General features: G+C 29.2%; 1 protein-coding gene across 1 annotated transcript in view; it reads right to left on the minus strand.

Moving 5' to 3' along the window:
• LOC113374828 overlaps positions 1-18,587 on the minus strand; it is a 309,572-nt gene that overhangs the window by 3,336 nt on the left and 287,649 nt on the right. Inside the window, exons 7-11 of the mRNA XM_026614793.1 lie at positions 5,486-5,563; positions 4,938-4,994; positions 3,112-3,175; positions 1,676-1,922; positions 244-466 (exon numbers count right to left, since the gene is read on the minus strand). Of these exons, the coding sequence (XP_026470578.1) occupies positions 244-466; positions 1,676-1,922; positions 3,112-3,175; positions 4,938-4,994; positions 5,486-5,563 (669 nt within the window). The remainder of the gene's footprint in view (positions 1-243; positions 467-1,675; positions 1,923-3,111; positions 3,176-4,937; positions 4,995-5,485; positions 5,564-18,587) is intronic.

Below are 18,587 nucleotides of genomic sequence, written 5' to 3' on the forward strand. Positions count from 1 at the left end.
AAAATTAGAATGTAAATAAATAAGAATGTTGTAGGTGGCTAAATGCTCAGAGTAAGCGAGGCCAAATAAAAAAAAATTGATAAAATTTTGTAAATGCAGAAATGTATAAGATTTCCCAAAAATTAGGTTTTTATAGGCACTTGTGATATTATACGAGCAATATGCTTGAGCAAGCGCCAGCTGGGTCATTTAATTTATTTAATTTTATTTCTGTATATTTATTATAATGATGATTATTCTTACCAAGTGCGTTATTCTTGCATCTGCATCCTCGTAGTCAGAACTATGTTCCGATTCGCGTTCGTTGTATGGAAGCCTTCTATATGCATTAGAAATATGCGAATTATCAGTCACCACTCCAGTACCATTGGTAACCGCCACGATTTGCTCCTCGTACCGAGCATTACGGGTTAGTGGTATTACAGTGGGTGGATGAGGCGGCTCGTGAGGCAGGATGAGCCCACGTCTGTAAAGAGCGTGCATTTGTAAATTGAATTTATATAATATGATATTATGCATCATCTAGCTTTAGTCCGATTATATATACACATATGTAAATAAATTTTATTATATTGGTTTATGGAAATATTCCATTGGATTCCGTTGCTTTTATTTCAATTTATTTATTAGAATTAAAAAATATCACATATACATACAATATTATATATATATATATATATATATATATATATATATATATTTGTCTTTAACCTGTTAACCGGACAGGACGCATAAAGACGTCTTCGAAACTTACGTACGAATGAGGCGTATATTTTTGATCGACTATTAAACATGTACTTGTTTTGTATATTTTTGTACTTCAGAAATATTAATAATCAATATATATTTTATAATTTTTCATTCATTTCGTATCAATAATATATAAAATATAAAATTATAGAGACAACACACGCCCGGTTAACAGGTTAATAAAGACTTGATTAATTTGGTGCAAGGATCGCTATAGATTTATTCTTGTAGAAATGTGGTATATATACAAAAAAGCACTAAAATGTGCAGACCAGTTTTATCAAAAGTTGGCGCATTTTTTCAGGATTGTAAAATACTTGAGAGTTTCAATAAAAAAATCGAGTAAAAAATAAAAACTAAAATTAACACCATAACTGCTAACACATTTCGCTCACAGTCCGAATGTTTCTGCACATTGAAGCTTGGTAAAACGCCCAAGCAAATATCATTTTCAGGTTTTTATTTTTTGCTTAAAATTTTATTATGAAACAATCAACTATTTTACAAATTTACAATCTGGATGCGATAACTTTTGGTAAAACTTGCCAACACACTTTAGTGCATTTTTTAAAGGAGAACCTGTCGAATTTTGAAAACTTTAAATTCATGGTTTAACAAAAAGTCCTTACTCTTGAAAACTTGTGGCAATTGTGTTATTCACCGTTACGGTTCCAAAGTTTGAATTAAAAAAAAACACAATAAACAAAAAAACGTCATAGTTTGCCCAGGACCCATAATTTTCAAACTACATGAGATTTTCTTTTCTAATTTTTTTTAGGATAGTTATGATCGATACTGTATAAGACAAAAACCGTTCTAATGTTAATTCTAAATTGATTGAAAGTCATTTGAAGCAATGAACTGTCATAGTTCATGTTTGACTCTTATCGCATATGGCCTTAAATTTAAATTTCTTTTACTTTACCTGCTATGTCTGTGGGGCAGAGAAATGTCTCCGGCCGACCTCAACGAAATGACTCCAGCACCGTCCACGAGACGGAAGCAAACGGCCCCATCGCGCAGTTCACCAGAAGTTGGCATCAAGAAGTCTTCCGGGTCGCTCTCGTATGGAGGTTCATCATACCAATGAGGTCCCATACCATTGATCATACCACCACGGTTTGATCCGGTGCCACCACTCATACTGCCTGATTCGTAGTTGCTCGATTCATCTAAGAGGATTGAAGTTGGTAAATGACTTACTTTATTTGAAATTAAAAATTACTATATATATATATATATATATATATATATATATATATTAGGGTGGTCCTTAAAATGGTCATTTTCGAATTTCCTTGCTGCCACGGGCTCCAAATTGATAAAAAACAATTCTCTGAAAGTTTTAGCTCTAAATATTAACGTTTAGATAGAGCGCAATTCAATCAAAGTTTTGTATGGAAATAGCATGAAAAAATTTTCAAAAATTTTAAAAATGTTTTTTAGATGTAATTTAGCGAGCAAATGAATGAATAAAACTCATTCATTTGTCGCTAAGTTATACCTAAAACATTTTTTTTTTAATTTTGAAAATTTTTTCCATGCTCTTTCCATACAAACTTTGATTGAATTGCGCTCTATCTAAACATTAATATTAAGAGCTAAAATTTTCAAAGAATTGTTTTTTATCAATTTGGAACCATTTGAGCCCCTGGGAGCAAGGAAATTCGAAAATGACCATTTTAAGGACCACCCTAATATATATATATATATATATATATATATATATATATATTATGTTACCTAAAAGCTTTTATCATGGTTCAATTGCTAACATAATGTTTTATTTTAATTATTGCTTACATCCTAATCGAATTTATGCCTTTTATTATAATGGTATAGTTTAAATAAAAATCATTCAATTAGTGAACTGCAATATTTTATATGAACAATATAAACAATATGAACAATAAAGCGAACACATATACTACAAAATATTAGAATTAAATGAATCTTCACGTTTAAAACATAATTATTTTAAATTATTGTATTCAATTTCGTCATGACAGTATCTACGCACATTTTTTTGTTTAAGTGCATTTTAGTAATCCTAAATATTATTTCAAATAAAAAATATAAAAAATTAATAAATTAGAATATGAAACAAAAATTTGTTATAATACTACAGATGCATTTCCAACTTTCATCTCAATGCATCTAATAATAATAAGTTAATATGTGAATCAATAAGTTAAATTATAATGAATATAATTACACCTTTTGCCCAATTATGAATTTTATCACAATATATTTTCAAATTTCAAATGGCAATGAAATATACTTTTAGTATGTATTCCACCCAAACTTTTATAAAAATGGTAGAAATTCTCATCTAAGATTTATAAATTTGTTCAAATGTACCTGACAAGGCACCTCTTCCATCTCGGCTAAGCTTAGATAGTCCATGTCGAATATCTCTCAAAATCTGAAATTAACAAACAATATTTTATTAGTTAACAATTTGGTTGCGGAAATATATAATATAGAGCATAGAAAGATATGTGTAACATTGGACGACTAAAAAAATAGAACTCGAGCAGAATACTAAATAAGCAAGCAAAAAGTAAAGTAATATTTAATTTAACAGGCAATCAATTTGCTGATATAATTGAAAAAATAATTTCGCCTAATTGTATTATAATATAATCGAGATCTATAACTAATGACAAGATTTTTTAAGGCAGTATAGTATAATTGATATAAATGCGATTTGCTTTTACAATAAGCTTTGATTCATACCGTTTGAATTAGGTTTTATCTACCCCTCAAAAGAATCTTACCCAGCCGAGGCAACAATAAATTTTCTTTGCTTGCAGAAGTCTTTACGGATGCAATATTTACAAGTTGATTTACAAGTATAGGACTGTTGTATGTAGTGGTACATTACTATTGTTGATGTGGAATCATTTTACCGGTTGAAATCATTCATTCGCGATGAAATACGTCCGGCTTCTTCAATGGAAACGCAATGGAGCGTCCATCGGAAAAAATAACAGAGAAAAAGAGTCAACCGCACTCGGTTGCGATGGTTTTGTTAAAGTTGAATCTAAAGACTCTTATTAAAATTATTTGAATTAAATAAATTAAAAAAAAAATACCATAGGAGTAATAATTATATTATTTAATATGGTAATAGCCCTTCATATTTTCATTAGATAAAAGTCTTAGATAACATGCAATGTTTAATATTAAATCTCTCAAACGTGCTAAGTCTATAAAATATAGTTTTTATATCAGCTCTCCTCTGAAAAATTCATGATAAATATTCAAAATTCAGACGAAATAACCATAAAATCGTACTGCTGATGTCGTAACCTCGTGGCCTTAAGGCGTGTCGTTCTTATTGCGATATTTAGATAAAGGCGCTTGATTTCCGTGGGGAATCTATCGAGCTAGACTCACCATGCATTATGAAATACGTCTTGCTCGTGTGAGTTTCAGCAAAGTGATTGGTACCTTACACCTTCAAAAAATAAATTTATTTTACTTCTACAGTACCTACAGTAAAGCAGCTCTTTCAACGTTGACTACTTCGTACAAATATAAATCTTTTAATTAAATTAGAATCCAAATCAATTTATCCTTATTATATTAACAATAATATTTACTTTTCATTTTATACAAAATCGAATTATAAATGTTAATTTTTTAATCGTTAAGTTTACAGACAATGATTTATTGTAATTTAAATAGTTTATATATTCGCGGTTATTATTATTGATATAAATATTTGATTAATGCTAAAACTAATAATAATATTTATTTATTATAATAAATATTATTAATAATATATGTATCTATATACATATGTATAAAAATATACATACAAAATAATTTAACAGAATATTAAAAATTAATATATAAATATATTAATAATAATAATTATAAAGACTATATAGATCTAAATTACTAGAAAAAAGTTACATTATTATAATTATTAATATGTTATCCGAGAAATCTGCAATATTTTTCACAGTACTCATATATATTCATTACGGTGGAGACGCCTTGTACATTTGTACGAAAGTAATACTACTAACAGTAAGGAAGCTTTCTGCGATAATTTCAATTAGATAATGCAATACATAAGCATAAAAAATATATAGATATATAATTCCTACAAACTAATTCTTTAAAATTACAATAAATAATATACGTAACTATGATCAACTATAAACTTAACTTACCTCATCATGTTCTCGTTGGAATCTCTCTTTTTTTCTTATCGCCTCTTGTATTTTCAGCTGGAAAATTACAGAACATGAATATTATTCAACGAGAAAATTTATTCTAAATCGACTTAACAAGTAGAATTTTGCGCTTAAGAATAATTTGCATTCTAATTATTCCAATAACTTCAAATTAAGAGAGAATCTCAAAATCGCATTTAACATATAAAAAGAATAAAAAGTTGTAATTGTAGGGTTCATTATATAAAATATTTCACATAAGAATATAAATTAAGTATTTTTAGTGGCAAAATCTGTTTTAGTATGACTAACAAGTGAAACCAATTTAGATCTATCGATGCGAAAAACTTGATTCAGTTATTGCTTTTACCCAGCATAATTATTATTCATTATTTATAAATTATTGTAATGAAAACAATGCTTGGAATATCACTTTAATTAAAATTTATTCAAGTATATGTATACAGATCGTTGTTAAATATTAAAAACTTTCGGAAAGGCTGACAAATCATAATATATGAAATAACTTTAATTGAAAATCTTACCCTTTGAATAGTTTCTTCAAAACTAAATTGTGGTCCGCCATTCATTTGTTGCCGCGTTTTTTCACCATCGCGAACAGTCTGAAAATAAAAAATACAATCATGTTATGTTTGTTTTATGAATCCAAACAAAAGCAATAAGTAGTATTATAAATATTATAAGATATTTATTTCATTTAAGACAATTCAAATTTTCTTCGTCTTGTCGGGTAGATCGACTTCGCGCTTCGAAATAAAACATTATATTAGTTGAGCGTGACGGCGCGGGCGATTGCTCAGCCTCTCGGCCCGCTTTTATTTTATAATGGAACTAAAAAAAGCTTTTAACGAGCCATTATTAATCAACTTTTATATTTTAATATTGAAACTCAAATACTGTTTCAGGATGTATGACAAAAAAGAACATGTCCCGCTTAGAGTAATGGAAAATAGCAATATCGTCGACACACGTGCTCTGCGAAATATATGAAATGGTCAGGCATAAATTATTGTTTTGTAGTATGAATTGCAACGATATATATACCAGGATTGTAAATCAAGTATTTCATTAAGTAGAAAAAGGTTTGGTAAGAACTTTACATAAATATAAATAGAAAAGACAATCAACTGAATTATTCATACCAATAACGACATTCACTTCATTTTTCTTCCTTCGTGGAATAAATATTTGTTACCAAACGCACAAACTTTCCCCATAAGACAACTTTATTGCGTCTGCCCGACTGCTTTACAAGTATATATCACTATTAAAAAAAACTGTCGATATAAACAATGCGCAAAGCAACAATAAATCTTATAGAATTGATATATACAATAATATCTAGGTGGAGTTTCTAGCGAAATTCTTCGTGAACTCTGTGAAATATTTACCGCTAGAAAAATATGGCCGCAACCTGCCGCGAATATATTTGAACAAGTAATATATTTATACTTTTTCAACTTGAAATATTTCATTGTTTTCGTAATAGTATAAACTACTTTATTGGTGAATGAATTGTATGTTCTCTACACTATTTTCATGTCTTACGTGTTGGTGAAAGCATTCGTATTACCACCGTTGATAATTAGAAATAAATTAATTTACATATTCGACAAACGATATTAATAGAATATTATTATTCTGATACTCTAAAGGCGTGCATACAAAAGCTATATATCTATAATATAATATAAATTATATCTATAAATATAATATCTATCTATAATATAAAAATGAATCGCAAAATGTGTTGGTAAGCGCATAACTCAACAACGGCTGGATCAATTTGGCCTTTTTTTTTTTAAATGTTCGTTGAAGTCCAAGGATGGTTCCTTACGGCGAGAAAAAATAGAATAATTGCCCAGAAAACCCTAGCCTTTTTCTTTTTCACATACAAACGTTAGTATTTTCATATTTTTGCCATCGGAGCGTTTTGGGTCTGAATTTTTTTACTGTGCTCCAATTCGTATGAAATTTTGAAATTAAGTTTATCTTACTCTCAAGTTCAAAAGTGAAAATAATTTTGACTTCTTTGCGTTTCCCGGGGGAATGACATCCTTCTCAGTGGTGTAATTTCATTTTTTTCAAAATAAGGTCGGATATCGATAAAAGAACTAATTATAAGAAAAAAATGTTTTATAATGTTTTCCAAAAAACAAATACTCATTATTTTATTTAAAGCAGTTGTACATTTGAGATCCATATGGGTGGATGTATATACATTTCGGTATAGACTGCAGTGTAGAAAACATAATAATTTTTAACTAATTCGTAAACATCAGTATAAGTTATAAAAAAATTCGAACTTCTGAATTGTAAACATAAGTACAGGACAACGTCTGTCGGGTCATCTAGTTTTTAATATAAATAATCAAAATTCTGTGAAAAGCATTGAAAACAGTGAAAAACAGGAGTTTGTGGTAGGAAGGTGAAAATTTAAGGTTGTATGTGTTTTTTAATTGCAAATCACAAGCAAATAAAATAAAAGATATCTGTCCAGAAACTTAAAAAAAAAATCTTAAGCGAGGGCAAACCTCACCACTTGGGGACACGAAAAATAGATGTTGGTTGATTCTCAGTCATCCTGAACGTGTTTATAAAATGTCATTAAAATCGGTCAAACCGTTTCAGAGGAGTTTTGCGCCAAACAACATGAAACGAGAAATTTGTATATATATAGGAAAATAGTAGAATGTATAATATAATATAATGTGTCCAGAAAGCTTTATCGAGAGCTGATAGCATACTCAATTCGAGTCAACTGCATAAAAAGTATGATATATATATACAGTTAAAAAGATGTTTTATAAAAATAAACACAAAATTCCATTAATTTTGTCCAGAATAATATCTCTGTTTGATAAAAATAATCTGATGATACTAAAATGAGACGGCCATTAGAAACGGCACCGAGTTTAATTCCGAGACGAGTACAAATCTGTAGCCATCATTTATGAAAGTTGTGTAGTACTAGCACTAGTGCGGCTTTAGAGAAGAAATGTAGTTCAGCTATTTTTTACCTCGCCCTCGGGCAATCTCTTAAAAGCATGTTTCACATTGCAATAAACATGACAACATTGCAACTCCGGATGTCAACCGGAGAGGGCATAAGAGATTATGCAAGCAAACGGCGAACTTTCATCTGATTGACGTCACAACAACCCACCAGCCAGCCAACCAACTATGCACAGATAGAAAATCAAGAAAATGACTAAAATACCCGGAAAAATATGTCACAGGTGCACACTCGAGGCAGTCGTAAAAAGACATCCGGATTCGTCGTATTAATATCAAATACCGGAGATTATTCGAAAATGAAATGAAATATGATAGAAAATATTGTATATAGGCGTATCGATAAGAATATATGAATAGAGTTTTGTACATTCATAAATATAAGTAATGACTATGTAAATTATTTGGCAATACATTTTGGGATTTAAAACATTTATAATCAGGCGGATCGCAGATTCAGTCCCCGTTACGAACAACCCTAATATCGAGTAGTAGCGATATCAAATTCCACTTGGGAATATAATGTAGACCTTAAATATGTTTCCAAGTAATAATAGCCCTTTCTAAGCATTGTTGCACTAAGTTGAATAATAAGTCGGTCCTATTAGAAAAATTCTAAAAATTAAGAAATCAAATATATATGGATCAACCGTTGGCTTACCATCTAAAAATACGATGTAAGGAAAAGTTTCAGCCCAACAGCTTGTAGAAGGTTGTGATTTTTGTAAAAATATGATTTAAAAACATTTATTAACCAATTAACTGTGGCGCGTTCATTGAATTTTGTGCACAGTTTCGTGTCCTCTGCTTCAAGGTAAAATGTTGTTTTAAGGTACATAACATTTACAACTATTTAATTAATTCCGGTATAGCCTCGAAATATTCTAAATATCACAAAATTTGAGAATGTTTTTTTTTGTTTAAAGTTGCAATATACCCAATATAATAACTATAGTATACTCGTCAAAATACAAAATTCTCCCATTTCTCCTAAACAGTTAACTGGTTAAAGCATTTAAGATTATTTCGCTAATTTTTTGTGATTTTTTTTTTAAATTTAATATTTAAATGTATTTCTATTTGCAATTTGTTTGCATGCCTAAATATTTGTATTTAGTAATGTATTTGTATTTTGTAATATTTATTTTTAAAGTACATATTACAGTTAACACAATAAATTGATGCATAATTTAATAGACACAATAGATGTGAAAAATGACAGTGATATTTCCGTAGCCTAATGGTAATCAGGTTTTTTCGAATTTGGCTATAATTTAATTGCAAATAAATGAAAATGATATTTTCATATGAACATAGATTTTGATAAAAGAACAAGAAACTTAAATCATGCAACATTTGATAGTGTTATACCATTATAGAGTAACAAGTACACATTTATATTTATATACAACTTAATAACATATAACATATTTATTCACAAAATAAGATAGGTTAGTACTTAATAAAACTAAAAGATTCATTCAATTAAAATAAGATAAAATTAAAAACTTCTTGAATTTTTCAATTTCAACTTATACAACTTGACCTCTTAGTAATATTTCTTTCTTCAGGTAAATTGCCAGATGACATAATAACGGAATGATTCAATATTATTTTATTGTAATTTATTTTCATTTTACCTCATGAATAAAAATAAATTTTGGTTTGCAATCAATATACCAGCATCAAAAATAAGCAAAATAAATTTGCATATAAGCTTTATAAATATACCTTTTGATAGGTCCTTTGTCGAAATTAAACGAATTAAATTGAAATTAAACATGTTCGCTAGTTTTGATAAAAATTAAATATGACATAATATAATAATTATTCCTAAGATATTGTTCACTTAAAATAAAACATAAAAATGAACTTATATAATTATCGAGGAAATATATTTGTCTACATCCCCCCTGTGAACTACAACCTCTATTCGGTGCATCATATCGTAATGTTATATTGCCTCGATGAACGCTGTTCGCGTTTATGGCTAGGAAAAAGCGAAAAATCGTGAAAATAGCTGACTTGATTGAAAACACTATAATGCCCATATGCCGTTGAGAGTTTTGTTTTATTAAAGCCGTATCGACACGACGTGTTAAAACCGTATTGAAACTTTGCCAATATGACATGCATTGTTTGTCAACAAATTGAGACATATTAGCTCCATCTGGAATATCGCTGAAAGGATTGTGGCAGCCGATATAGTTTACTGGATGTAGGCGAATCACATAGTGTTTAATAAACAATGTGATATATATATATATATATATATATATATATATATATAAGCTTTTTTTGCTGTTTTTCAAACATTTGCCACCTGGTTCTTTTTTCTACATAGGCAGGGTAAAATGGGACGACCAGGTGGCAATAGACCTAATGTCAAACAACTCATAAATTTTTGAAAAGCAGCAAAACAACACATTTCTACGATGATGAATTAGGTGGGAGTTTTACTGAGCATAGTCAGATAGTTGTTTGTTTGATATGTGTTATTTGTTGTGATATTATTGGTTTAATTTTCACAATATAATTGCTCAAAGTCAAATTGGACCCCTGTGCCCCGCTCTACCTTAATACTTTTTATACTGAATTTGCAAACTTCAAAGTGACATAAAATATAAACTTATAACAAAGTTTTAACAAATTCAGATAAGTCTTATTATAAGTTGTTACAAGCTAGTAGTCAACCAAAATAAATTCCAAAGATTCCCTAAAAGCCTTATTTAAAAAGCATTAATACTAAAATTAAAAAACTATTTTCTAGCATTACCGTACTAAGAACGATTTTAAGTTTTGTCATAGAATATAATTAACACGAATGCGTGTACGAGACTTGATAAAATTTTGTTCCAACTAATTTACATAAATTTACTGCTGCCATGATAATAATAAGCAGCTTACAAACATTATATGGTTAAATAATGGCGTTAAAGTACAGTGAAATCCTTAAGATTCCAGTAAATCTGCTCGCAGGACAGAAATTAGTACAAATCAAGATTAGTAATTGCAAAGAAGAATTATATAAGTAAATATAGTATTAGATAAATAAAATTATATATATATATATATATATCATATAAATATATAATTTTTATACAACGATATAGTTCATTACGACCAAGTGTTTTAATGAGACTTTATTCTGGCAAACATTCATAAGAAATTTAGCTTGTTTCGTGTGACAGCATTAAAGAAATAAATAAAGATATATTTCCTTGAATGAATTATTATTCATGACAAGAGTCCCATAAATTCTAATAATAGGGTCTTCATAATAATATTATTTTTAAGATGATGATAAGAAAAATAAAAGCATGGTAATTAAATTAAGTTTGGTTTTTAGCCTTCAAGGCAACATAGTTAATTAGTAAATTATATTTTATTGTATGAGTAAATAAAAATGACTATTGAAATTTATTTAAAATAATGATCTTAATTATCGAAGAACGCAAAATACAGGTTATATTTACGGCGCTATTATAACTGAAGACTTTTTTTGTAGTTTTGGAGGGTATTTTTGAACAAAATAATAAAACTTTTTAATTACTTTTTTAACTAGGGTTAGCGGGTTTCAAAATCCTTATCAAATTCTCTTTTTTTTGGTTGTAAGCACTGTTGTTTAACTGTTATATATGATGTATTTGTTAATTTGAAGTTAGATTCAACAGTTTATATAACCTCTATAAAAGCTTACACGTGAGTGGGGTAAAAGGGACCAACTAACCTTAACCTTAGCAAACGTGTAAACAGTAATAAAGTAAATAGTAAATAAAAAGTAAATTAAGTTAAAAAGCAGTTTTATAAAAGATCAATTAAATAAATAGTTATTCTAACTCTGCTGGTGCTTGTTTTTGACAAAACGCCAGATCAAGGCTTTATCCAGTGTTATCTCTGTAAAAAATGTACTGATGAAATTTATATTTTGCAATGGACGAATAATGTAGCTCTTATTCTGTAAAATCCATTTAAAATTAAAAATAGAATATTGTACCTGTTTGTTCCCTGGACGTCCAATTTTACCCCGCTTATGGGGTAAAACATACCAATTGGCAAATTTTTGGTGAACAGTGAAAGTGAAAAACAGTAAAAAATTCATTTCTGCAATGCTAAATTAGCTGGGAGTTTTACTGAATATAGTCAAATATTTGTTTGTTTGATATATGTTGTTTGTTATGATATAATTGGTTTGGTTTTCACACTATAATTGCTCAAAGTCAAATTGGACCTTTGTGCCCTGCCCTACTCTATAAAAAAACTAGAGTGCTTAAGGATGTTGTTTAACTAATAATAATTTCTAACTTATGGGTACTTACCGTAGGGTAAGTAATAGTAATCGCATAAAAATAGAAAAAGAAATTTTTTATGTATCTTTACGTTTCAAAGCTTTCTGAACATCCTAGCATACCATAAAAAAAAATTGATGTATGTGTGTGTGTGCGGATACAAATTCTCGTCGACTATTTCGGGAACACTGATCAACCGATTTGAATAATTCAAAAAACATTCGATACGTATTGATAAGGAGACGTGCTGGTTAGTTTTGGCGAAGGCAGGTCTAGCCATTTCAAAGATACGGGGCAAAAAATGCCAAAAACGGTAACTCAGTTTTTAAAAGAACGGAGCGTCCGATTCAAAAAACATTTTACTTGTATTGGTAAGATGAAGAACTAATTATATTTTTGGAAAGGCAGGTCCAGTGGTCATATAAGTTAAAAAAATGTCATTTGGCGGTCAAAAATGTTTATTGGACATATGTACATCAAACTATCAGATATTTTATATGGATTTTGATAATGTGTACACATTTGTGCAAATTTTTTTGGGTTCCGCACCAAGATTTTTATTACGGTACGGGAAGTTCCAGCAATTTGCCTTAAGGCACGATGCCATGCGTTTCAAATTTAATTTGATTTGATACATTTCTAAGTACATGCATTTAAAGAATGCTCCTAATAAATCTCATCGTCGCAAATGTTAATTAAATTACAATATTCCACTCATCTCATTAGGTCTGATTATCGCTGCTTCGAAATTCCGTGGAATTAACATTATTCCGAATAAACATAATGAGCGAGCGAGTTTAAATTAATAACATCCACTAATACAGTAATATTGCAAAGCTAAAGTTGTAAAAGTAAACTTGATCCGTTTTCGTGACACGACTCCTCCGCCTCGGCAACGGCAGTGACACAAAACTCAATCAACACAGTTCGCGATGTTATGTGTGCGCCACGCAAACATAACGACGCCGAAATAACTTTTTAATTAGTTGGATAGTCATTTGCTGAACTTTGAACTGCGATATAAGGCGATAGTGTGGCTTTAGTGCGAAACAATGGAGTGATGTGCTCTAAAGATATGCGATTTTATGACATGTGTGCTATAGAAACGGACGAGCTATAGTTTCCGAGGCTTTGTCCAGGACGACAAACAACGAAGGCGATAAAATTGAAATGTATAAAAATGCACTAAACTGAGAGTCAAACTCGCTTAACCTCGCTTTTACATCGAACACCTATTTGTCTGAATAAAAACTATGTGTTTGCTACAGTTAACTTGCGGGTTCATGACATGTAATGTACTTTGGTTTAATAAATGTTAATAATTAACTGACACCGAAAAATATTTGAATTTTATTTACGATTGCACTATTAAATAAATTAATAATAAGGATTTACTAACGAAGAAAACTTATTTTATGTAAGAGAACAGTCAAGTTCTGCCTCATGATAAGTAATGTGGTATGGTTATATAAATGTCAATGATCACTGTCACTGTCAATGATATAGAAAAATGATAAAATTTTACTTATTATAGAAATATTAAATTAATTTTTTAATGCTAATTATAAACGTTTTTAGCGATTGTTCTAGAATTACTAACAAGAAGAACCATTATGTTGCTCGTCTAGGATTTTGATGAAACTTGGCATGATAATAAATATTAGAGACAAATGTACATAAAGTGATTCAGTTGCACAAATGATATAAGTTTGCACATTAGCAGCGCAGAATGGATACGAATGTAATTTTTACTGCAATACTGAAAACTGGTATATAAACAATATAATCATTATTGCTCACAATCAGACAAATTGGTTGAATAGATTTGGGGCCCAAACTGACCACTGAAATATTAGAGACCAATGTAAAGTGACTTAATTGAAAAAAAAAATGATTTAGGTTTGCACATTAGCAGCACAGAGTGGTTTTTTGATTTGCTCATTATCGAGACAAAAAATAATAATTGACATGGGTTTTTGTTGGATCATTTGTTTTTGAACTATGTAAAGTTTTGGTTCAGATAAATTTATGAAATTTATCACGGCATAAATGAATCAATATTTTATATTCGGAAAAGTGTTTGATTTCCGATAATCTGAACGATACGAATGTAACTTTTATTGTAATATTGAAAACTGAAATATTGTATTTGTTAACTCAAATAACGAAAAAAAAATTATTATTGCTCACCATCAGGCAATTTGCTTATTAACTACCCCAATAAAAAGATGGTCCAATATCGCTATTTTTTTTGTAAGCATTCAAAATAATTCTTAATACAAAGACTCGAAATTTCTATGTGTATATGTTTGTTTTATGTAAATTCTGTCCTTCATGGACATATTTTTTGAAAATCGCTGCATGTATTTCATGAATTAAAAAAAAGCAAAACTCAATAACTCGCTTTGATTAATTTTGTCTGTTCGGCATAGATTATTTAAAAGATGCTAGATCAAGGGAAACATTGATTAATAGTTAACTACACAGGTTGTGGAAATTCACATTAATTTCGATTTAATTTTTTATTACCCAAAATTACACGAAGCATTCATGTACATGTCGACGATTGCAAAAGACAAATAAATTTTTAAAAAATGGTTACAGGATTGTTGATGATTGATAGAAGACTATAGTTCACAAAATATTTTCGGCTCCGTGGGCTTAGAGAATACAGAACTATTAATTAAATATAAAGAAATATTTTATTAATTTTATTCAAACTAGACACAGTTAAGTTTAAGTTCCGATATGTGTAATGAGAGAATTTTCGAGGTGGTTCGTTCAAGTATTAAAATGCCGAAAGATGTGTTCTTCAAAAAAAATCTTCGTCCGACAAACAAATAAAAATTTGCTCTATTTCTCAACACGTGTAATATTAGAGCTCTTAATATTAACTTTTAGATAGTACTATTTCCATAAAAAACTTTGATTGAATTGCGCTCTATCTAAAAGACAATATTAAGAGCTAAAACTTACAGAGAATTGTTTTTTATCAATTTGGAACCATTTGAGCCCTTGGGAGCAAGGAAATTCGAAAATGTCCATATTAAGGACCACCCTAATATATATATATATATATATATATATATATATATATATTATTCAGAACATATTTTAAAACCCATAAAATCCAATTTTCCTCATTCGTGTTCGAATACACCTTATTTCATAACAAGTAAACTAAAATAGCTTTTTCAGCAGCTATAACATTACCGAAAAAAAACCATAACAAAGTGTTTGTAGTAAAAATAGCATCATATATAAATCCCCAAGGTGTATTGCAAAACCAGTTCGAATATAATATATATATCTAATGTATCTCCATTTATATAGGTTTGAATGAAAAAAAGAACTGATGTGCTTCAAACACGCTCTGCGAACACAAAACAAAACACGTATCGCATTGAACAAAGTTGTTTCATGACACACACGACGGGGCGCGGTCTAATTCGATTTTAATTCGCAACAATTAAACTTCTTGCACGGCACAGAGTCTGCCCTCGGTACGGGAAAGGACAGGCCAGGACAACATGAGGACAACCGAAACACGACGACGGGAGAATTGATTGTTCGGACGTGATCGGCTCTCGGGATATCATTTTATAATTTAATATCGGGTTCGATTAATAATTTTATAGAAAATACATTATTAGAATTAATATATTTGATTACCAAGAGCGGTCCAAATATTTTGTATTTTTAATATTTTTAATGAATATAATATTTATATAACTATATTTAGATAATTCAGATGTAACAGTATCTATTACAGATAATTTTTTAAGTAATTATAGATGGGTGTATAGAATCATGCTTTAAGGCAAATTCCTGGAAATACCCGTACCGTATTAAAATATTCAAAAAATTTCAAATGTTTTCAAATAGATTATCATAAATACTGTTTCATTATTCGTATTTTATATACAAGATATAAGAGCTCATAAATTGGACGACAACGTTTATATATGCTCACATAAATAGTAAATAAACAAAACTTAATGATGGGGAATTGTATATGTCTCAGAATTATATAAACGGAATTGCAAAGTTAAAATAGCTTGTTTAAAGTATATAAGTGAGCTTTAGAACTTTAGTCTAAATTAAAATTAAAACTCAAATTATTTTCGATATTCAAAAAAATTTTTTTTTTGTAAAATAAAACTTTTTTTTTTAATTTAAAAAAAAATTGCTTTTCCCAAAACAAATCGTTTCTTCACATTGCCAATACAAGTGTTTAACCCAAACCTAATTAAATATTCATTTGTTAGAACTATACTGCCCAATTTGGTGTGAAAGTGCAGTATTGCAACTAAGCATTTGATTTTATAATTTTATAAATTATAACAATATTAAAATGAAAGTAATTTTAATAAAAAAAATGTATAGAAATTACTTCATTTAGTGATTTTCTAAAATTAATATGAATATCTTCCTATCAATAGAAATCGAGTGTTTTTTGAATAATTCAAATCGGTTATGCGCCCGATGTCTCAGACAAAAATTTATATCCATACATACGCACGTACACAAAGCTTTTTTAATAATAAGGTATACCAAAATTTTCAGAAACATTTGAAACGTAAAGATATGGAAAAAATTTCATTTTCGATTTTTGGACGATTACTAGTTCATAATTATATAAGTTTATATATTGATTTCGACTTAATTATCTAAAATAGCACTCAAAATTATACAAAAATAATGAAATGAGATTATTTTACAGAATATACTTTATGAGAGCAATATTTTAACAATTATTAAATAAAACAACAATTTAAAATTATACCAAAATATATAATACGAATTTAATTCATATTATTTAATTTATCATAAAACAATGGACAAGAATAAAATATTATTTCACTTTATAGTATCAATCTTATTTATTATTACTATTTGTAAGTACAATTCAGTAAAAATAAACTACTAGTGTAATTTTAGCATTTTATTCAAAATCGCATTTTTATGTCGATAAATACTTTTCATTTGATTGTAAAAACAATTTGTTAAAATTATATTAGAAAAAAACTGCTCACATACACACACACACATACTTTTTCCAAATTTGGCCTCATTCGATTCAGAATGGCTTGAAACGTCGAGAAAACATAAAATTAGCGAATCGAATTTTTTGATGTAAACAAACTTCTCCTTCGGGAAGTTAAAAAACATAGTAAAAATAATACCGCCATTGTGAAAAATGAGAATACACGAGCATATAATTTATTGCATATAATATTAATAGAAAATAATTACAGATTGAAAATAATGTAATCGAAATGAACGATTTTATCATTATGATTAATAGACAAAAACTGTATTTAGATGACTATGGACGAACTAACTCTATTTATGATCATTCCGATTTTAAGATCTCAGAGCAATATGAACCGAAATAATGTTTTTTTTTTAAATTATTTTTGAACAGCAATCAGAACCTAATAGTCCTATAAGCTGTTGTGCTGATTTGACTTAATACTAGTCTGTTTGACAGATGGCAACCCAATCAGTTGTCACATCTCTTTATGATATATATTATTATTACAATTTCTGTAATAGGGCAAGTATTTTTATTGGTGCAGCAATGCCGGGTGAGGGATATTTTCACTTGGAAACATATTACTATCTATATTTCCAAGTGAAAATCGTTGTCAATGTTGCCTGACAACAGGCTGCTTGAAGTGGGTATCGAACCCGGGACCTCTGATTCAGGTCCCATCGCTCTTAACCGCTTACCTACGAGCGAGCCCCGAAATAATGTGATGATCAAATAATTCAACAAAAAATTATAAACAATGAAAGTGTTTTATAATATAACATATCAGTAAGAAAGCAAGACGTTAATATCGTTTCGAAAGAGCTAAAATGTCTAAATCTCGGCTATTTAATAAAAATGTATTTATCCCCTGCTCCGTCTCGGAGAGGTGAGAGAGCAAGCGTTCCAGAATTAGAGCAATGCGAACAATATGGTGCTCAGAAAACTACACGAACTTGTTCGCTCCGAGAGATAAGATGTGTCAGACAACGGGACTGACATGTCGAGACGGACGAAAACGTTAATTACGAAAACTCGCCGACGATACTCACTCTCTCGTATTCGTACACTACTACGAGATGTTTAACACTGCAGCAAATTGCCCTACATATGCCTACCTGGAGATTATTTTCGGTCGATTGCTAAATGATACGTTGTCGAAAGGATAGCTCTTCATTCCGCGATTTTACACGAAGGCAAATTAAACTGCACATTCGATTTGAATTTGGAATTTTTTTGCGTTGGTATATATGGTATAAATATTTTCTTTTAAACAGCTGAATTGCA

The sequence above is a fragment of the Ctenocephalides felis genome, unplaced genomic scaffold (genome assembly GCF_003426905.1).
Source record: "Ctenocephalides felis isolate EL2017-DRISC unplaced genomic scaffold, ASM342690v1 CF-g0.4_SCAFFOLD_01886, whole genome shotgun sequence".
NCBI lineage: Eukaryota > Metazoa > Arthropoda > Insecta > Siphonaptera > Pulicidae > Ctenocephalides > Ctenocephalides felis.